General features: G+C 40.1%; 1 protein-coding gene across 1 annotated transcript in view; it reads right to left on the reverse strand.

The window, feature by feature from the left end:
- Positions 1 to 22,675, reverse strand: part of CPED1 (cadherin like and PC-esterase domain containing 1) — a 156,498-nt gene that overhangs the window by 85,470 nt on the left and 48,353 nt on the right. Inside the window, exons 6-11 of the mRNA XM_076330198.1 lie at positions 19,425 to 19,581; positions 17,789 to 17,957; positions 4,825 to 4,967; positions 3,475 to 3,547; positions 1,678 to 1,845; positions 560 to 661 (exon numbers count right to left, since the gene is read on the reverse strand). Of these exons, the coding sequence (XP_076186313.1) occupies positions 560 to 661; positions 1,678 to 1,845; positions 3,475 to 3,547; positions 4,825 to 4,967; positions 17,789 to 17,957; positions 19,425 to 19,581 (812 nt within the window). The remainder of the gene's footprint in view (positions 1 to 559; positions 662 to 1,677; positions 1,846 to 3,474; positions 3,548 to 4,824; positions 4,968 to 17,788; positions 17,958 to 19,424; positions 19,582 to 22,675) is intronic.

Consider the following 22,675-nt stretch of genomic DNA (forward strand, 5'->3'; position numbering starts at 1 on the left):
TTCCCCAATACTCACCATTTCCCTCATTAACTGCCATGCCTATTCACAGACACTGACTTATTCCTTCATCTCTTTTCTTCTCCAAAAATGAACTCACTTGAAGTGTGAAGAAGACGACATATTACATATTCCACCTGCTTTTTTTGCCACTTTTTCATCTATATTTATTCGCTGGTCATGATCTCAGTGTGGTGCTGTCTCCAGTTCTTCCATTCACAGCTGCTTCGTTTCATTGTAAGTCTATTTTCTTACCGACTCACTAGTCATTTACATAATTTTCCTCCTTTTCCTTTCATTCTATTTTCTGGTCTCTGATTCTGCTTTAACTGTCCTTTTCAACGAATCCTCAACTCAAATTCTGTGTTTTATTCTTTTTCTCTTTTAATTTAAATTCCAAAAATCCTCCAAAATAAAATCAAGATAACCTCTATCTCCCTGCTTCCCTGTCCATCCAGCCTAATGCATGTGCCAGAGACAGCAAAGAATGATAACGAAGGAGAAATGTTAAGGGATTTACACAAAATATGTATCCAATACAACAAAACCCTGTTTATTTTACCAGCTCAAATTGTCCAAGACTCTTCAACTCCTTTATGAAAGTAATCATTGAATTTATCTCTTCTAAAGACAAACATTGCTCTTCTTTGTGGTAAGTTCCATCCTATGAAGGAAAAGGCAGCATATTCTGGTGAAATCACATGGAAAGCAATGTGCTTTCATTAGACCCCAATCCCTTTGGTGATCAAAGGGACAAGTTACAGCAGCTCTCAACTTGCCCTAACCTCGTCCAAAGTTATGTGAAGCCAGCTCCTTGATAACTCTTCCCATTTCTCAGTCTAGAATACAGTAGACTGTGCATTAGCTTTGTGCAGAAAAGAACTCATAGGAACTATCATGGGAAGAGACTGCATAAAGTATAGACAATGAAGTGGACAATTTGAAATGTGGTCTGTTCTCCTACAGAAAACAGACTTAGGTAATCGTGTCATACATGTGCACATGTCTGCGGCTTCCTACTTTATCCTGTCATAAATTTAGAACCCATGACCCTGTTTTAGTCACACCTGCCTGAGAGGCAGAAGTCGCAAGGATAATGTAGTCCGTGTAAGTCTTGCAAGCAGGGGGCTCCTCAGAAATGCCCCTTTACAAGTGCCCAGACTGAGAGAAATACTGCTAAAGGAGTTCCCAGCTTGTCAGAAATATATTTCACAAGTGATGCAAACTTTATACGGATCCTATAAATGCAAAAAATTGTAATTTGATCTTGCATTCAGAATAAGACATGAAGTTGTAGGAAACAAAATTTAATTCTGATACTCATGAATCTACTTGTTTGAGTTAATCAGTTCTAGGTTTATGAAAACACACAAAGCTGTATATTAAAAAAGACCATTTAAAAAAAATGGTGGGGAAATTACTTTATTAGAGTTTTAAATATATCTTTAAAGTACTGTACTTTGGGGAACAACATAATTTGAGAGTGGAATTTTTATCAAAGAAAATTTGATTGTTCAATATAATTACAGTTTTATTAATGACTTCCCCAGAATTCAGTAACAGATAGCTTTGATTAAATAAATCTTTCACAAGTTGGCACCAGCAATTTCAGAAAGGCATACAATTTAGAATGAAATATTTTCAAATAGTTAATAATAAGAAAAAGGTGGAATGAACTACCTTGCTCACAGCTGATCCATATATTTTTTGTAAAGCTTCTACGAAACTGGATGTTGAGGATTCATTAGATAAGAGAAATTTAAAAGTATCTTCAAAAAGAAATTCTTTGAAAGTTTGGTCCTGAATATTTGATTCATCCTCATCTTGAAAGTCAAAGTTTTCATGCACCTGTTGGAAGACAATGTAAGAATTTATAGTTTGAATATCAAGTCCATTCTTCTAATAACCATATATACCAAACTGGAACTATTTATTAAAAAAAAGTCATAATAATACTAATAAAACAGGATTATAATATAGCAAATACTGTACCACATTTTCTGTCAGAACTACACACCACAATGTTTGCTGACCTCCAGCGGATAGAGTACAATATTGCATTCTCATGTGAGAGCTTTTTTTTGTGTTTGATTTGAAATTTGATAAAAGAAATAAAATGTCAGCTTATATGTTAACACAACTCTCTCAGGTATTTAGGAGATACTACATATGAAGGTATAAATTTTACAATATATAAACACAGTGAATAAACTCATGTTTATAAAATATGAATAAATTAGTATTTTAGCATAAACACAACTATAACTTCAAGCTGCATGGGATGTGTGCATACTACAGTTTCCAAGGGATACTATTCAAAGTCAAATGTCATAGTAATTATCAAACATTATTTTTTAGTCATTTGTATTTTCATAAGAAACTATTAAACACTACTGATTTACTGTACATTTATGGATTATGGCTGATGGTTGAGACTACTATACAGCCAGGTAGACATTATGCTTTATGTTTAGTTTTTTAAGCAACTCCTGGGAGAATTTTTTTACAGCCTGGTATACAATTATTAAATTGTTATGATGTGTCACATTTCTTATACCACCTAAACAAGTCTTGTCAGACTAATTAAGGATATTGTCTTATAGATTTTTTTAAATTGTGCAAACTTTTTCTCATATGTCCATTTTTCCTTTGTGTTTAAAGGATCTTTGATTTGTGAAGGATGGAGAGATTGACTGCACTGTTGTTACTAGAAACTTGAACAGATTTTAACTGAGGATGAATTTTAAAAGTGTTCTCCTGTAATTTCCCAGGATATATTTACTAATATTTTTTTGCCTTTTGTGTATCATAAATATGGGCAAAGACTTTATATACCTAGGTATATACATGTTCGTATGTATATACAGGGGTAATGAGAAGCAGCTGGAAAGCAGTACAATTTTTGCTTCTGGCCAGGCTGTTCTGAGGCAGGAGTGGTACAAAACTGGCACAGGGAGCTTATGCCCCAGGTCACATTTCTCTGGTTTTGAGGGCCTTGAGGACCATCCAGGAAGAAGGCAGCACAGTGCAGGTCAAAGCAGGTGATGAATTGAAGAAGTACAATGCAATTCATAGAGAGCTTTAACTTGTATTAAAAGCCAGTTGTGGGATTTTAACTTCCTCCCTTTCTCTTTGTTCTGGCACAGTTAATACCTAACACTACTTGCATGCAATGCTTCCCATGGATTTTGTTTAGCTGATATTCAGTTGAGGTGATAATCCCGTAATGCTAAAACTGAAAGGTTTGCACACTTCAATGGTGTAGTGAACTTCATCACAGGAACTCTGTCCCTTAAAAAATGGTTTCTCCCACAGCAACTCTCCACTGTTGGAGAGTTGTATAACTCTCAGAAATAAGTATTAATGTACTTTGACATTTCTCAGAGGTTTGAGGGCAACTGTCAGAGAGGGTTTCCTGCTGTGTTCTTTTTGGTGTAAGTTTTTTGGGTCAAGCAATAATTTGTGTAATTTTCTCACCTCAAGAACTACTGGGTATATGGAGGTGCCAAATCCAATGTCAAAGGTTAGCATTTGAAAACATTGTCTGCATCTGAAATACAATATAACAGGAATCAGATTCAGTGAGGTTAGGTACTGTTGTGAAATATATGCTACAATGACATACACACAGAGATCCAGAGAGCATACACAAGAACTTACACACAGAGGTCAAGAGAATGCATGCGATACAGGCTAAATAAAATTTCTAAGAAGAGCCAGCAGCATTAAACATAGAGTCAGATTGTGAGCTGATGAAAGCAGTGCTATATTAAAGTGTATTTATTTCTATGGTTGACTTTTAAACCAGTGAGGGAGGTGAACTACACTGCAAAAGCTTTGAAGACATTTGGAGGGCAATAGATGGCAAAACTCTCTGGGCTCATTGAAGCCAAAGAATTGTGCTGCAGCTATGGGAATGTTTGAAGGCATGAGCCAGGAGCTCTAAGCAAGTCTTGGGTTACATAAACAAGAGATATCCATCCCATTGGTAAAAAAATGTTAGAGTTTGGACCACTGTCAAAATAGCTCCATCGCTGTTACACTCCTCCCCTCCTCGCTACCTTCTCCACTCACAATGTAAGCTTTACTCCCAACTTGCATAAGTCAAATAATGAGCTTTATATTACTGCTACTAAAACACCTGGCTTCTCAAATAGCTTTATAAAACATATAAATGTAATAAATAGTAACTTATTTACTATTTACCATAAAAATGTGAGGGATGTGACATCACATATATAGAATAAATATTAATCTTAATTAATAAAAATATTACATAATAAATGTTGACTTATGTGTAAGAACTGTAACTCTCAAATAGAAGTGATTACAGTGATTTAACACCCACAGAAAAGTGACTGTTGCTGCCTAGGTATATTTCATAAGGTACGTTTCACAAAGTATTCTGCGGTGTCTCTTGTTCAGATTGCCTGCCGCAGCCAGCTCTGAACTGCCTGGGCTACTCTAACTTTAAATATTTGATATTTAATATGACAGAGGGCTCACTGAAGGGAAATACAACTTTATATATATTAGGACTAGCCCAATTGTGAGTGATTTCTGCTCATTTGTAGTGCCTGAAACACTTCATCAGAACACAGCATCTGGTCCTAGGTATTCATCATAACCTTTTCGCAAACTAGAAACACTGTGGATATTGAAGAGTTTTACTCCCTAAATGCAGCATATCCTCACTTTATTCTATAAGGAAGTATGAAATAGAGGGGATTTTGTTATTTTAGGAGTCATGTATCCTCTACAATTTTTGTTCTGTTCTAAGGAGCTATCTTGACAATAGCATAGCAATGACCATTGAAAGTCACTTACTGATTGAAAGAATTCCGTCCTGAGGCAGATGATTCACTGAAGACCTCAGTTATAAGTAGAAGTTTGCTTATAGCTTCCTTCATGTTGTTGAAGGTTTGTTGGGGAGAACTGCTTTTGAAGAATATCTCAAAAAACCTTTGCAGCTGTGAAAGAGATTACACATTTTTTACCATTTAAAGTAAATTAGTGCTTAAGATCATAAATTAAAAGGCTGGTAGAAGTAAAAATTGCCTTAAAATGTAAACTTCAGTTCTTATTCATTTGCACAGTAAAGAGGCACGAAAAGCTCCATGCAGAATACTAGTAGAGAAGGACTCCTTTTTTACAAGTAAGTATATCAGAAACGAACTCTGTATTAATGATTTTAAAAAATACTGCTCACAGTCTAAGCTTACTTTGATAAAACCTTTTGCAGTCAACTGGTTCTAGGCAACAGAAACCACAAACACTTATTTCTTCAGCAGTTGGTAACAGCACTCTCAAAGTAAAATCCTTTTCTCTTGTTAACATACTGTGCCAAGGGCTATCCCACTTGACCTTGACTATGAGTCCTTACCCCAGGTTAATAAGCTTTAAATAGAACATAGAAAAGAGATGTTCAAAAAATGATCAGCCACCGCAGCCTGTGTTTTGACTGGACTCTTGCACATCCTGAGGATTTTAGACTCATGAATCCTCCCAGTGGCATATTCTCTGGCCTGTGTAACACTGTCCTCTTGGTTTCTTTCATCACTCATGAGAATTTACCTGTCTCATCACTTCAGACAGTGATTCAGCAAAATAGAACTGGAGCAACACAGAGCCCCAATGAAGAGTGGGACACAGGCAGGTTTTGTTGCATCAGGGTCCTTTGTGCTAAGAAAGGAGCTGCCTTTGAACCACATTACCACACTGCACAGAACCCAATTAATGTCTGAACTGTGTAAAACTATTAGATAATTTGGTAGTACTATATTACCAGATACATTTATATAGTATAAAAGTACTGTCTTCAGAGATAAAGCACATAAAGTATACACAGAACATGTTTTGTATCGATATTCAGAAAAGAAAAAAATTCTGATTATTTCTAGGAATTTCTCTACTAAATTGACTTAGAAATGCAATTATGTATTTTCTATTATCACCTATCCTACATGATCCACTAGGGTAACATGACTGAAGCATGGAGGCTTCTGTAGACAGCCCCACTGGGGACTGATGTGGTTGGCATCTCTCTAGCTGCCTTTGACTACAGTCATGATCAAGTATTCACTGCAGATGAGTTAACAAAGCTTGGTCTTTAGCAGAAGTCTGTAACAAGGCTTAATGTGATATTTTGGGTCTAAAGCATGATCACAGAACCACAGAACCACAGAATGGTTGAGTTTGGCAGAGACCTCTAGAGGTCATCTTGTCCAAACCCCTGCTCAAACAGGGCTACCTAGAGCCAGTTACACACGAATATGTCCAGACGGCTTTTGAATGTCTCCAAGGATGGAAACTCCACAACCTTCCTGGGCAACCCGTGCCAGTGCTTACTCACCCTCACAGCAAAAGTGTTTCCTGATGTTCAGACGGAACCTCCTATCTTTCAGTTTGTGCCCATTGCCTCTTGTCCTGACACTGGGCAACCACTGAAAAGAGCCTCACTCTGTCTTCTTTACAGCCTCCATTCAGATATTTGTACACATTGATGAGATCCCCCTGAGCCTTCTCTTCTCCAGGCTAAACAGTCCCAGCGCTCTCAGCCTTTCCTCACATGTGAGATGTTCCAGTCCCTTAATCATTTTAGTGGCCCTTTGCTGACTCTCTCCAGTAGCTCCACATCCCTCTTGTACTGGGGAGTCCAGGACTGGACACAGTACTCCAATGGTGGCCTTGCCAGTGCTGAATAGAGGGGAAGGATCAACTCCCTTGATCTGCTGGCAACAGTCCTCCTAATGCAGCCCAGGATACCATCTGCCTTCTTTGTCACAAGGGCACGTTGCTGGCTCATGGTTAACTTCGTGTCCATCAAGACCCCCAGGTCCTTTTCTGCAAAGCTGCTTTCTAACTGGTCAGCCCGCAGCATGTACTGGCACATGGTGTTGTTCCTCCCCAGGTGCAGGACACTGCACCGTCCCTTGTTGAACTGCATGAGGTTCCCATCTGCCCATTTCTCCAGCCCATCAAGGTCCCTCTGAATGGCAGCACAACCCTCTGGTGTATCATCCACTCCTCCCGGTTTTGTGTCATTAGAGAGTACACCTTTCCCATCACCCAGGCATTTAATGAAGATGAACAGGAATGGACCCAGTAGGGACCCCTGGGGTACACCGCTAGTTACTGGTGATGCGTTATGATGCATTCACTGTGCTGACACCAGATCTCCTTACAACATACTTCTGTGCACTCTAGTCCACAGAATTTTCTAGGCAGTGCTGGAGCCTCCCCTTGTGAGCATGAATACTGCCAAGTACACTGGTCTGCATTGGCATGGATGAATGGCTTTCAGTTTCTTCAGGCAGCATATTGCATTTAAATGTAATAAGCATTTTCCACTTTCCTTTAAAAAAAAATACTGTATCATTGCCTACAGCCAGCTGTGGGAAATACTCAAGTATGCAGCTAATGCTGATCCTCCTTTGCTTTTTGCTCTCTTCAGTTCCAGTAACTCCATTCTGTTGTTCTGGTAAATAACTGGTGGGTAGGAAGTTGGGTTGCCTGTCTTTCTGTTCTTATCACCTCTGGTTTTATTCTAACAAGTGGTTCCCTTCCCAAGCTTTACTGACTAAAAGACGTGTCCCATGCACAGATCTGGGCTGAAGGTTTGCAATGCCTGGGACTCTTTCTCCTGTTTCTGATAAAGCTACTTGAAATACCAGTAGGAAAAAAATGACAACAGTATATATGACTAAAGTTATAAAATTAAACCTTTGACTGCCAGGAAATTGCAAAGTAAAGGTTGCACATATAGCCTCAACTCTGCCCTTTGGATACTTGCATCATGTTGAAACCTTGAACTACATCACACTGTATTTTTATGCTGTAGAAAGTTTTCCATGTGTACTGCAATTCCATGAGTCTCTAGGGCAAAAGAGCCCCAGAACTGCTCTTTAGAAAGAGATTATGCAAATCCTCAGATCACACTCCATTTCATTGCCACAACCGGCTGAGCGGGAGTCTGTGCTTCCCAAAGTCTAAGATCACTAAAGCTGTGTTTCTCCCAAAGAATAGTACAAAGATTAAGAACAAGAAGCTGCACAGTTTTCAAATCAGTTCTGATTTAGATTCATCTCTGAGTGAAATTGTCCCATTTCAGTTCCTTGTTCAGGCCAAAACCAGTTAATTAAACTGTTCATGTGAAATAAAAAAAATAAAATGAAGACTCATCTCACCAAGGTGGGACTACCTGGCGGTTCTTCAGCTGACTTTGACAACTATTCCCAGCATCTCTGCCAGATCCTGTACATCACTCACATTCCTGCTACACTGGCTTGCACCTTCTCTCTAATTTCCTAAATCTGCAGTGGATATTAAGGGGCTAAGGGAGAAGGTGTGTTGTTTTGCTTGCACAGGGAAGATAAGGAGTTGCAGAATTTTCCAAGGAGAGGTGGGAATCATTGGAAGGAAGGGAAAGAAGGACAGGAAAAGCCCCATTAGCTCATTTGCTCCTCACCATAAATCAATCCCTAAGCACCTCAACACAAAGGATACACAATGTGTATATTTCTAGTCAGAATTGATGAAAGACAGGCTGATTTGGCCTATTTGCACTCACAGCATGCTGTTGGTTATAATAGCGAAGTGTTTCCAACACAACAGGCATTAAAATAAAACTGGCTTCTCCACGGAACTGCATTTTAGTTACAGCCCTCCTTAGCCAGACTAGAAAAGAAACAGTGCTCAACAGGTCCTCATTAGGGGATATCAGGTTTTAGGACAATGTTTATTCTAAGCCAATGACTGAAAATAAGTATTTAGTCAGTCTGTTTCAGGACCAATAGAGACAAGAGATGAATACTTCAGGTTGAATTCCAATTAATGAAAAAAATCCTATCTAAACCAGTTCAGGTTAGGTTTGACTCCTATGGATTCTACAGGATTCTCAGCAACTGGTGGGGAAAAAGTAGAGTATATGGACTAGGGGTGATAAAGTGTGAAAACCTGTGGCAACCTCAGGTTCTTTTGAGTGTGACCAGCAAAGATCTATAAATACCTGTGTTCACCTGCAAAATATTAGTCACTGAGTTGAATGTTACTTCAGATGATCACCACTGATGCTTGTTTTCCCACCTTCAGAGGAAACAGACTACCTGTCCAGCAAGATTCAATCTCATTATTGGTTTAGCCTGATTAAAAGCAGCACTGAACAGTAAAAAAGAGGACAGAATGGGAAGAACTAGTGGCAATCACAGGAATTTAGTCTGGGAGAAAGCTGACCTCTGGCTGGCAAAATTTAAGCAGAGGAATAGGGATTAAATTTTAGTAGGGTGTAAAACTTAATGCAGACATGCACAAAAATTTTGTACAATGACACCATTGTGTACAGAATCGCAAGACTTCTCAGGAGCTTGAAGGCATTCATCCACATGCTGGATGCATACAGTTGGAGGTATGTTCCACGTATTTAGGCAATGCCTTTCAGAAAGTGTGTCAATGCAGTCAAATTACACGGATCAAGTGCACATTTTCTCTAAAGGCAGAATGAACTAGAAATATTCTTAAGATTAATTTTAACTCATTGACCTTTTGCTCACTGATAACTACTTTTGCTTTAGGATAAGCCATTGGAAAAAAAAAAAGATTTGGCTAACTCAATATTAATTTTACAATGCTTTTTCTCTACCCGCTTTGACATCCACTTCTTAAAATCTGCAGTCATCAAAAAAAGGTTTATGATCTCAGTGACATGGATCCCTTTGGCTCCTCTAAATACACTGAACCATCAGTTAAAGGCCTGACACACTGAAAAAATGAAATTTAATTGACAAAGGAATTCCAATTTGCAAGCTTCATGCACAGACTCACGGACACTTAAGGAGAGTGGAAGCGTGTGTGCCATCCACAGAGCTTGATGCTGTGGTGACTGAAGTAATTCCCTTGAGAGGATTTTCCTCTGGCAATTTTTCTGCAAATGAATTTCTTAGGAGAGATGCTGGGGCAGCCTGGGGCAGCTAGCTGAATGGTCAGCTGAGGACTTCCCTGTGAAAGGGTATACATTGGTTTAGACAGCCATCTCCCAGCCCCTTCTACCTCCACCCCTTGTTTTAAGGGGCCTGTTCAAAGTGCGTTGAGCAGCAGACACAGCCAGACACTGTGTGCATAGGGTGTTGTATACCAACGCTCCACAGAAGACATAAATTAATTTTACTGTAATAAAAAAACCTGTTGCAACCCTTCTGGGATTGCCTTCTAGCTCAGCCCTAGCACGGTCTTCCCTCCTGACGAGACTAGAAAGATTTTCCTTAGGAATGGCAATAAAGGCAAACTTAAAATGCCTACCTTCACTGCGTTGATTAGCTTTCTGTTGATTGTAATAGGTGTTCAGAGGCACAGCTTACGTGAAGACAATTCCCTCAGGTGTCAAAATCTGTAGAGGAATCCCACCCTACAAGACTACATGGCTTATGTCTGTGTACAAGCTAAATGTCTAGGTTCCTTTTATACCTCACTGCAGAACACAGACACTTCAAGAGCATGATTTATGCCATCCTAAGGTAGACATCTCAAAATGGTGACATCAGTTGCAATCTAAAACTGCTCTGTTCCTCCAGCGACTGTACAGGGAATCTAAATGAGACACTGAAGACAGGTAGGAGATATACAGCCAGAGTGCTCACACAGCCCACCCAAGAAGAACAAAACCTGTGTGCCTGGAATATACAGAACTGTCTGGGAGGATGTTTGTCCCAAACTTACCATGATAAAGAGGAAGGTGACCATCAGCGTGGTTAAACAGTAACCAGTAAATTACAAAGTGACTTTTGAAACAAGGAAGGAGTCAGCTTGGGAAATAATATAAAAGCAGCAAGAAAACTTGCAGTGGGGGGAGACACTTTGGGGTGGAAACAGCAGCGGTCAAAACCTGGTCAGGCACTGCCAGAAGTCAGCCCACTGGCATCACAGCTTCTGCCCAGGCTGCAGGGAATACTAGGGTGTAAGGATGGGCACAGGTCCTACGTGGGTACAGGCAGAGCTGGAGCCCCCACCCCTCCAAGCAGAGCTTTATGCAGGAAGCAAAGCTGCATCCCAGGAGAGTGGGACCGTGTTTGTAACCCGTGCTGCCTACGAGATAGGGTCTGGGTAAACGTGGGTGAGTGGGTGGGTGTGACCACAGCTTCAGGGGATATTTATAGAAAGATGTTTAGAAGTGTACAATGTTTATTAATATTTTTGAAGTGTCTGGTATCACGGTTTACCTGTTCTGTTACTGAAATTGATAGTGTGTGTATTATTATTACTGGTTGCAAGTTAATTACATATCATCAATTAGCCACTTCTATCCTGGTTTTAGTTAAACAATGTGAACTCGTCAATTCTTTCCTGCAACAGTATCTCACCTTTGGAGGTGTAGCTGAGCTCTGAACTTACCGAAGAGGCAAGGTGATAGAAGATAAGAGGCCATTGGTGCTACTGAGTAATTCAGTGTAATTTTGAGGTTTACATTTTTTGATTTGGTGCATTATACTTCACAGGATTTGTATGAATAGATTTTGAAAGGACCTTGCTGGTTCCTAGTTGTAGCCTTCAAAACTAGATGGCAGACAAAGTTATCAGGATCATGTCTGAGAGTAATGTTTACGTCTGAGGAACCAAAGCATGACCTTTGGTTTCAAGAAATGACCCTTTTTGAAGTAATGAAGGGTGCCCTCTCCAGATTGTTCTGCTATGCGTCAGAGCTGCTGCAGTCTTTCTGACAATTGGATCTGCAGGGTCTCAAAAGACTTAAGGTAATTGCCTCTCCTCGAAAATAGCTGAGGGTGTTTTCACTTGAATCAATTCAATCAATCTCTGATAACCTTCAGTATAGGCTCTGTACTCTCAGCTCATTTTTGTAGATTCATTCTTCTTACTAGATCTGTATTTGGTGAAATTTCTTCACCAAGTCCAAATACTTTTGGGTGTAAGTAGTCGTTCATAGATACAAAAATACTCTTTTACACACAAACAAGAATCTCTTTGACTATACATATGGAGGTTTCTAAATATCTAAGGTGTCTGCAAGAATACAGACTGATTCCACATAGAAGGCCAGAAAAAACATATTTTGCAGTGAAGCTATTTCCTATATTGCCTGCTGGCACAGGCAGACTTCTCCACTGATTACAGTATATAGAAAAAGTCGTAAGACATATAATGGGAGAAAAATGTACCCATAATCAAAACAATGGTTCCAGAATACATCACAGAGAAAACAGTGCAGTAATTTATCATAAGTCTATAGTTTTAGCTTTAGGTAGGTCTGTTTATTCCACCCCTGATTTATTGTTACGATGTGCCATTTCTCTGCAGCTCTAATGCGGCACTTGATGAAGGGGGAAGCCATGGTATTATTCAGCTATTTTATGCAGTAAATTTCCCACTTATGTATATTTTTTTATTTACGTAAGATTTTTTAAAGAGACGTTATTTAATAGCTCAGGACAAAAAAACCCTCTTGTCCCTTAACACTTTTATAACTATTTACATGGAGGAGAAAAGGCCATCTGAGAAAGGTTTCCTCTAAAGATCCTTGCTCTTAAGACTAAGTCCAAAGACCAAAAGCCACTCACTAGCTTCAGCAACCACTAAATTAGGTCCTTTGACTGAGACTGAACTAAGAATGGTTTCCCAACCCAGCATCGACTTCTTATTGGAAAAGTAAAGGTGATTTACTAACAGCATTTCCCAGCTCTCTGTGAGAAGCAAAAGTGGATCAGCTTGACTAAGGGAAGCTGGAAAGCAAAAAGGGAAATATGAGAAGAAGAATCAGGATAACGGGAGATAGGTCTGGGAAAGTTGGGAGCCACAGAGGGGCATGCTTACAGAGCTGCCTGGACTGAACAGCCAGAGCGAGAGGATCTGTGGTCCAGGAGAAAAGCAGAGAGCTAAGGGCCTGGGTAACAGTATAAAGACATACTTATATCCACACGTTATAAAGAATAATCGGTCTAGAGCTCTTACTAGCTAAACTGGGATGTTCATAACGAGAAGAGCAGAAAAGAACTCCAGGAAGAATTTTAACTTTATTTGTGCACTGCATGACAGATTGGCTCAGTCATGGAGAAGGTAAAGAAGGAAGGATTACTCCTTCTTTAAGACAAGAATTAGGGACATGAAATTAAGTAATCAGGTAGAAGTTTTAAGGCAAACAATATTCTTTCTCAGGCAACACATAAATGATCTGTAGAGTCTCATTGCCGCAAGACATTGGGAAGACCAAAAGCATTAATGGATTAAAAAATCTAGTAGAGAATTGCATGGCGTAAAAGCCCACTGGAGCTTATTAAACATAAAGAGATATATTCCACTTCCAATTTTGTGTGTCTTACCTTGCAGGTTACCAGAAATAGCTGTAGTCTGCCTAAGGATGAGTACCACTTTGTGCTTGTCCTGTTACACAGTTTCATGATGCTTTCTTGTCTGGTTGTTGCCAGAAACAGAATGTCAGACTAAGCATGTCTTTGATCTCCCCCAGTCTAGACAGACTTTCGTTCTTACATCAGTGAAAAGAGAAATGATAGGGCTCTGGATGCTATGAGGGCAGAAAACAGAGATGGCATTTATGTTATGCTCAGTCTCCCAGGAAGGGGAGCATTAGAGCATTTGATTATCTACACAGGCTACTTGCAGGAACAGTGAAATGCATAAGCTAAGTTCTTACAGAACCTAATGAACAAATTTAATTTTATTCCCAAATAACCCTGCAATCTAGTTGATTAAGAGTTGATGGTAATTTTCTTTTGTATTCGCTCCTGCAAAGTGACAGGGCAAGAATATGGAATTCAAAAATAAAACAAAGGGAAAAAGTCCTGAGCCTTTCTGCTGTTTCTAAGCATTCTGCTCTTTATCTGCGTGTATGTTTGCATTCTATTTCACATTAAATATCTGTGGCTATTACTTGAAGTAGTATCAAAACTGGCCACTTGAGGGCAATACTGCAACCTAATTTTCACAGTGTTCGGCTCTAAGCCAGACCTCCACGTCATATGAAAAGATGTATTTCCTGGGTAATTGAGGGTCCAGTTTTACTTGCGTATATGTTAAGTATAAAAAAAAAAATTCTGTTTACTCAAGTTTCCAAATGCTTAATACACAGAGAGAGAATTTCAGCAATAGTTATAGTGACTTATACCACAGCAAGCTTAACAGCAAACTACTTTAATAAATTATGTTTACTCCACTGCACAACTGGAAAATCACTTAAGAGCATAGTTTCAACTGAGGGTATCGAGGGCTACGCAAGTACACCAGTCAAGGAATTCAAATCCAGGAGACACCTGACTGTCTATTTTGGATGAGCGAAGGGACAGTGAGCCAGAACGGGGGCCGTGCAAAGCTGCTGACAGCACAGAAGAGCCTTCCCAGGTGACGCAGGACGTGGCACCACTAAATTCTACAAAAGTGCATCCCTTCATTAAGAACTGGGACCTGGTTGGGAAAGGTTAATGGCAGGGCAAAGGAAGCACTTCACAGTGTGTTAAACCTTGAGATAATTAATCATAAATGACTGTTTCGCACACCAGCTTCTATAAAACAGAAAATTATTGAGGGGCCAGCCTTCTGCTCAATACACTTGCACAATGTCGATTAACATGAAAGGATTGTTGCATACATTGACAGAGACCCATCCCTTAATTGGTACCATATGCAAAATAGAAAGCTTCTATTTTATTATTAATTTTTCAGAACACAGATGGTCTAAATAAGGGGTTTCCAAATTTCCTCAAGGAAATAAGGCTATTACGCAAGTCACATATCAAAACATTTGTGTGGCAGAAAGCCATTCTCTCCCCTATATTTCCTGCATCTTCCCAACGAGGGCCCAAATGTAGAGTCGCACTTTTGCCCCTCCTTGACTACACAGAATATCCTCATGCCAGCGCAGGATTTAGCTTCCTTTGCTTTCTGAACTGAGATACTAAAATATGTATAATCCAGAGAAAACCTGGCACCTGGTGAGCAAAACATGCTTGAACTCTTCCTGAACTGCCATTTGGCCAATGCTTATTCAAGGAGTCATTCTGAAGCCTTGCCACTATGATTAGGATAAGTAAATCTGAGTTGTAAAAATAATTTATAATAGTTTACTAACAAAGAAGCAGTGGGGAATGCAGCATTATTTAATTCATTAAACTTCCGGTTTTTCTTTACACTGTTTATCTTAATCATTTGATATCATCTGGTACCCCATCTCCAGTCTTCTTAAAAATCTCTCCTTCATATATACCACATTATGGTTACTTCTAACAACCATAAAGGGTTGTTGTACACAGGGGATCAAATTTTAAACTTAACATACTGAGTTTGTGATAGTAACGTTGTAACCAAGTTAACCACAATTGTGGATCAATTTCTCATCAATAATAGTTTAATTATACTGGTATGAGAAAATTTGCTGACCAGAGGCCTATATACACTGAGGAGGTCTCTAAATTATTGTGCAACATTACTGAAAGCAGCACATCTGTGATGGCAATGCAGCAGGTTAAAATTATTCTCATCTGTTCATTTAAAAAAAAAAAAAATCAGTCAGCTGCTCTTGGGGAAAACCACATCAAACACTAGCAAATTTTTCCAGACCAAAGTCTCCTCTATAGGCATATTCAGGTCCCAGTGACAGCGATGGGTGTTCTGTCAATCAGCAGAAGAACAGGTCTTAGAGATCCTTTCTGTCATTATTGGCTATTGATAGGTTGGAGCTTCACACCGTAACAAACAATTTTCTTTCCTACACAATAGACTTGGCAGAAACCGAAAGCTTAGGAGCTTTCTGGACCAGGTTCCTTGGCTGGTACAAATATGCGTAGCTCCACTGCCTGCTTTGAGAGAGGAGATCACTGCTGGCATTGTACGTCCCACTGGCAACAAGTGACAGCTCCATGACATTTATGAGAAACTTGATGTAATCTCATCCCAAAGGATATCAATGATTGAATTCAAACCTTCTCCCAAGTATTGTTTTCTGACTGATGATCTCCTGCCTGATGCCTCTGCACCAAGCACAGAAGCCTCTCTACGATTCTCTCAGTAATGTTCTCTGGCCACTTCGTGAATTCGTATCTCACTTCTCCTGGAGACTCCCCGGCTCCTCCCAGCTTCTTTCTAGGGCACACTGTTTATACTGAGAGACAGTCTTATACACCCCACTTTCCATCATTTTGTTAATTTGCATTTCAATCTATGCATCACTACAAATGTGCTTTCTGTGGTGCCTATTTTTTGTTTATTTCTTGCCATTTTGACAAGTCTGCCTAAAGCTGCGGAAGATCTAACACCACGGCAGCAGTAACCAGATTGGAACTACTGTAAATGTGCTGCTGCTTCTATCTATCATTTCTATTGCTTCTTCAGCTGCCAAAATACTCTGTAAATGGTGGCTGGCGCCCCGTTCAGCAGACTTCCCTCAGTGGGAATGATTTTACAGACCCATATCACAATTACTAATGACTACTAGCCTTTAAAGTAGTCCCTACTTCAGCTGCGATAGTGATGCTGCTGGACATCGTGCTGCTTTAATAAACATAAAATAAAACTGAACCCCAAGGCTTGAAAGTGAGTGACCATTAGTCTTCCTAAATGTAAACAGAGGAAAATAGATGGCAAAATAATATATCTCCGTGGGTTTCCATAGCTTCTGAGGGGGGAAAGAAAAAGAAGTAGGTTCATCTCACCTAATTTTGGCAATCTAGAATTTGGCATGTTCTCTAAGAATGTCATAGCCCATAGAAGGAAGCAGACACATTTAGCAGGAAACTCATCTCATTCCAAAATTAGTGTCTAAATTGGGTGGGATGATTTGTTCTCTAGAGGTGTCTGTTTCTCCAATAACTAGAATTAGATAATGAGCTTAGACTAGGCACTTAACTTAGAGAGCGCTAAAATTGTAGAACATACCAAATGGCTGGCATTATCAAGAGTCCTGACAGTCACACCACAACACTTAGACTGATCCAAAGCCAAAACCTGCTCCTACCCCAAGAGGGCTACATGGGCAAAGTGCACCCATCCTCAGACAGCTGATGCAGGAACTGATCTATGTGACCTCAAGAAATCACTGCTACTTTGTGACCTTATTCCTTCAAAAAGAAAGGAGCAGCTACAGAACTGTAGTTCCTTCACAAAGAGCTGCCGTGTTGTAAGCACAGTTCCTTGCGGAAAGAACAAAGGAATGGGAAGACATGTTTGGAAATCCATAGGACTGCTGAGCAAACTAGACGTGGAAAGAGAGGGGTCTCTCCAGGCACTTGGAGATGTCCAGAGTTAATCCAATTAAGGTACATGTGAAACATCCTTCTTCATAAAACCTAGACACCATGGGAGGCCCACCCTCTTCATGGTATACTTCCTTCCCCTTATTTAGAAGTGCCCTAACCCTCCTCCATTCTGTTTTACTGCACCTAAAAAAGAAATCTAAACAAACCTTTTTAAATATTTACTTTCCTTTTTTACAACACTGTCAATATCCGGGCAAAAGACGTTACTGCATGACAGCATCCCCACTGCTGTGCTTTAGAGAAAACCTGGCAACTGCTGTCAAACGTCACCAATAAAAATGGGCTCTGAAGCAAGCAAATCCCAGGGCCCTTCATAACCCCCACTGCATAGGGCAACTCTTCCCTCCTTCATGAATCAAACCCCACTCATTCTGAGAAATGAAAGCTGTACATTAGGAGAATATTCATGTGTCAGCTGGAGACTGCAAATAAAGAAGGGGTAAAAGAGAAGAAAGATATTGTCTGGTTTTCTGTCTCTGTACTTTGCCTGAAAGAGGGAAAAATTAGGAAATGGAATGCTTTACCTTTACGGAAAAGTGTTTCTTCTTGGGTGGATGCCAGACAGTGGCAGTGGAATGAATGAATGCCCTCAGCGGTGTTAAGGACGTCACAAGCACATATGCTTTGATGATGACAGAAAAGTCTTGAGCTTTAAGGATGTCCTTGTGGTCTGGTGAAGCTAATACCTGATTCCTGGAGAGTAGTAAGAATACATAGCATTAACGAAGTGCTTTTGCAAATGAGGAAAATGAGCTATAAGAAAATAGTGAAATAGTGAAATAGCGAAATTAGTGGAAAGAGGAAATGAGCCTTTTTTCCCCTGAGCTAAACAACACAGTAGATGAAACCAAGCAGGCTGGAACAAAGCTTTATATCAAGTCTTTCTATTGCTTTCAGTATTTTAAAATCTGAATTTCCATACATAGAAATTAACTGTGTTAGGAGGGAGTTACGTTTGAAAGTACATATGGGTAAATGCATTGTGGGCATGTTGTAATTGTTGCAAACCGAGGACATTCAGAGTGAAGGTAAAAACATTAAAGAAATCCAAGCAGCTTAAAAAAGCTACCCAAATTTAACACTGATTTGTAGAGAATTCAGAAAAAAACCCAAACTATGGAAAGACTGCACTATTGTTAGCACTTTCTTCAATGTAGTATAGGGACACAAACATGGCACTGCATGCTTTCCCTAATGAAAGCCATGAACTATGATTCCAAATATTATGAGTGAGTATGACACCTAGAAATAACCTATAATAAATCAGCTAAACATAAAATAATTGTGCAAGCAAACTTTGTCTAGGAAGTGACATGGCTGTCTAGTTACTGGCCTACAGCTCCCATAATCCACACAAAAACAATCAGCCATAGAAACAGGACAGAAAAAAAGCAAACCCAAGGAAAAAATTCTGCTATTTAAAAGCTTATTACCTGGGGAAATCTGAGCTATACTTGGGCATATTCACAGATGTCGTTATTATTCTGCCTGCTAAAATCTCTGAGTATCAATCTACCTCATAGCAAATGCAATGAGAAGATGACTATAGAAATTATGCGTCTCTAAGATTGATTACTGGTAAAAGACATAGGGCTCTCCTCCCATTTCTGTGTAATCTTTGGCAATATGTGGCCTTTCCAGACCTCAATTTTGCTATCTGTTAAGGGAGTCTAATAATATCTATATTAAAGAGACCTTTTTCTCCCCTCTGCAGGATGGTAGGGCCTCAGAACATAACATTTGTGAGATACTGTAACATAGGAAACAGCACTTGGACAGCCAGTTCTCAAATATTTTTTAGTTCTTCACTTAAGAGAGGGTCTCTGTGCAAAGGACTACATATGTGTGTCTGTAGTAGGGGCAAGGCAGGGATGGGAGCAGGAAATAGCTCAGCCGCTATGAGACCTAAACATTCAGGGTTGTCTCTGGGTCTGTCAAGGTGTTTCAATGCCCTCAACATAAAGACTTAGCTGTTCACACACAAAACATTCAAGCTTGGCTAGTACAGAAACAAACATTATGCAAGTATAAGAGATGCAATACATCCAAGTGCTCCACCTGCTGCGACCTCCTCTCTTGCTACGTTCTGCATCCCTAACTCCCAACTAAAAGCACAATGAAGCACTCGCAGTTTCTGGGGGTGGGGTACCATTAGCTTACAGCTGTGCGCTCGTGCTCTGCTTCCACCAGTACCGCAGATGGGCAGTATGTGTCTTGTCAGTGCTTTTGCCGCCCTGGGACATGTCGCTTGCGGCGCTGGCCCTTGAGAGCCCAGGCTGGCCGGAGCACTCTGGGGTGACGACTGGGAGCTGCAGGTCTGAAAAAGTACAAAGGGGATGAGAAAGAAAGTCAGCAGAGCATTGAAAGCAGAGGTTGACTCCTGCTGTTAAGGATAAAATGTGTAAAACACAATAGGTAGAGAGGAGCTACCAGCATCAGCTGACAATGTAAAGTAACAAATGCTGAGACTGTAATCCTTTGCGGATCTGCTAGCAGAGAGCTTTACACCCACCAGGCACCCCTTCCAGCTGCAAGCTCAGAGGCTTAGCCGCAACTCCCACTTTATAGGTGAGTGCATGAGTGCTGCATACAAAAAGCATCCCCTTCCCCCTTCTTCTAAACAGAAATCCTTTATTTCTAAATATAGAATACCAAAACTTTGTTTCTCACGTAGCCCTAATTACAATTAATGGGGATAAGAAATTTATTTGACTAAGGACCAAGGGACTTTGCCACTGTAATCACACAGACAGCTCAGTAAATAACCACATATCCATGTTTCTAGGTTCACCGTTAAAGGCTACATTTTGTAGTTACTGAAATCTATGGGAGGCTTAGTTCTGCCACCAAACACAGTGGGAGCAGGACTGATGTATCAGAGTTCTCAAGATTACTGAGGCATGTGACTATTAATAGCAATCAAAATATTGTGATGTGAGATCAGTCAACGGGTGGTATGTATTTTCTGCTTTTACTGTGCTGATAAAAAGGCATAGAGCCCTTACGTTATGTCATTGGTGGTTTTCATTAACTCTAACACACCTCACATTTCAAGTTCTTAAGTAATAGTCAGGGAAAAGCCAAGCTGTTCACATTATTCCCAAACCTAATTACTTATCTTTTTAATGACATACTGCATCATGCTAATGTTATGAATTTATTTGTATAGCTTCTCTTTTAATGCACGCACTCTCCACTTTGGTGCATGAGATGAAAAATAAAACTGAAGTTGTATTTCTGGTGATGAGCTGTGAGCAGCCATTCAAGGAAAAGAACTATTCATTTTCATACAGATCCTGTTAAAATGACATTGTGATTGTCTATGATTATTGCCTGTTCATCAGATCAGCTCAGTTCAGCCTTCCAAGCTCAACTGGGATCCAAAATTAAGCTGGTCCTTTGCCTTACATGCACCATTTAGCAGGATTAAAGGCTTTACTAATCAAAAACAAGCCCTTATTAATATAGCACCTCATGTTCAGATTATACTGTCATTGGAATCTTTGTGTTGTGTTACGCATTATAACTGATGTGGTTTAACCCGGCAGGCAGCTAAACACCACACAGCTGTTTGCTCACTACCTGCCCCCCAGTGGGATGGGGGAAAGAATCAGGAAAAAAAAAGTAAAATTCATGGGTTGAGATAAAGACAGTTTAATAGGACAGAAAAGGAAGGGAAAATAATAATAATAATAATAATAATAATAATAATAATAATAATAATAATAATAATAATAATAATAATAATAAATAGAAAGCAAGTGATGCACAATGCAATTGCTCACCACCTGCCAACCAATGCCCAGCCAGTCCCCCAGCAGTGGTCACCACCCCCTGGCCAACTCCCCCCAGTTCATATACTGAGCATGACGTCACATGGTATGGAATGTCCCTTTGGCCAGTTTGGCTGTGCCCCCTCCCAGCTTCTTGTGCACCTCCAGCCTTCTCAGTCGGTAGAGCATGGGAAGCTGAAAAGTCCTTGGCTAGTGTAAGCACTACTTAGCAACAACTAAAACATCGGTGTGTTATCAACATTATTCTCATCCTAAATCCAAAACAGCACTATACCAGCTACTAGGAAGAAAATTAACTCTATCCCAGCTGAAACCAGGTCACTGATTTGGACTTTGTAAGTGACTACCTGTTTGCTGATGGTACAGAGACAAAATAGACTACTCTCTGCCTACTTGGCTGTGCAGTGATAACAGGAATAAGCTAGTAAACTCCCATTAAGTCATTTACTTAGCAGACTTGCTTCTGAATATGCACAGGGAGCATAAATCAAGTGCTATTTTTCCATATCCGTGCTGTAAAGACAAACCAGCATTTCACTATGGCGATTTTCACCCTGTAAAAAGACAATGACATTTCACCAGGGCAATTTGCAATGGTCGCACTACAGCTACTCCTATGCATTGTTTCGGTTACCTACCTGTGGCAGGTGCACCTGCCCTGACAAAGACTGGGGGCATTAAGACCGCTGCATCCTTACTTTTCACGCCCTTACTTTCGTTCCTTTAAGGTGGCGAGTGCTGACTGTCACGTACACGCTTTGGGCCAATAATTATGGTCACGTATACACCTCAGGTGAGGAGTAAGAAAGTTAAGGCCCTCAGCCAATTAGAATTGGCCACAGATCAGATTCGACTAGGGTATAAATGGAGCCCCACCGGAGGGCAAGTTGAGTCAGTCCTCCTCGGAGCAGCGGGTCTGCAGCCGGGGACTCGCCCCTTGGGTCGGGATGCCGCCCAAGGAAACTCCTCCAGGTTGAGAGCCCTCATCTCGTAGGTGAGCGATTGTGCACATTTTGGATCCTCATTTCTAAAGCCGGCTGTGCATACACCATCCTGAACCTGTGGTTTACTGATGTTGTCGGAGTGTTAATGCCTCATTTCTAGTTAGTTTTCTGCTAAATAATTTTGGTTAAAATAAAGTTTATTTTTTAATCTATCACCTGCCTAATTTGATTTCATGAGCCTCCGTGACACTAACTGAAGTGCCTATATTAGCAAAATAGTACTCTTAGGCTTTGTCTTTAGGCAATGGAGGGAGAGAGAGACCAGTCCTTGGAGCACTAAGAGAAATACTGGTTCTGAACTGCTCTCTGAAAAGGTCTGTTTTTTCACTGACTATGCAAGAAAACTAAGCTACTTACTTGCAGCTGCAAATAATTCCCAGAGTGTAAAGTTTGATCATACAGCTCTGGTGTTCAGGCAAAACCAGAATTATTAAAACACATAAAGGCCCTCCACAGTGCACAGATGACTTCAGAGATCTTTTTCTGATTTATCCTCACATTGGTAAAAAGGGAAGACACAGCCCTCTGCTGTTGCAACTATCTCTGGAGTTATGGAGCCAAGCCCTGTTCCCCTGTATCTTGGTACTGTAGCACATCCATCAGGAACAGCCCA

The sequence above is a fragment of the Aptenodytes patagonicus genome, chromosome 1, assembly GCF_965638725.1.
Source record: "Aptenodytes patagonicus chromosome 1, bAptPat1.pri.cur, whole genome shotgun sequence".
NCBI lineage: Eukaryota > Metazoa > Chordata > Aves > Sphenisciformes > Spheniscidae > Aptenodytes > Aptenodytes patagonicus.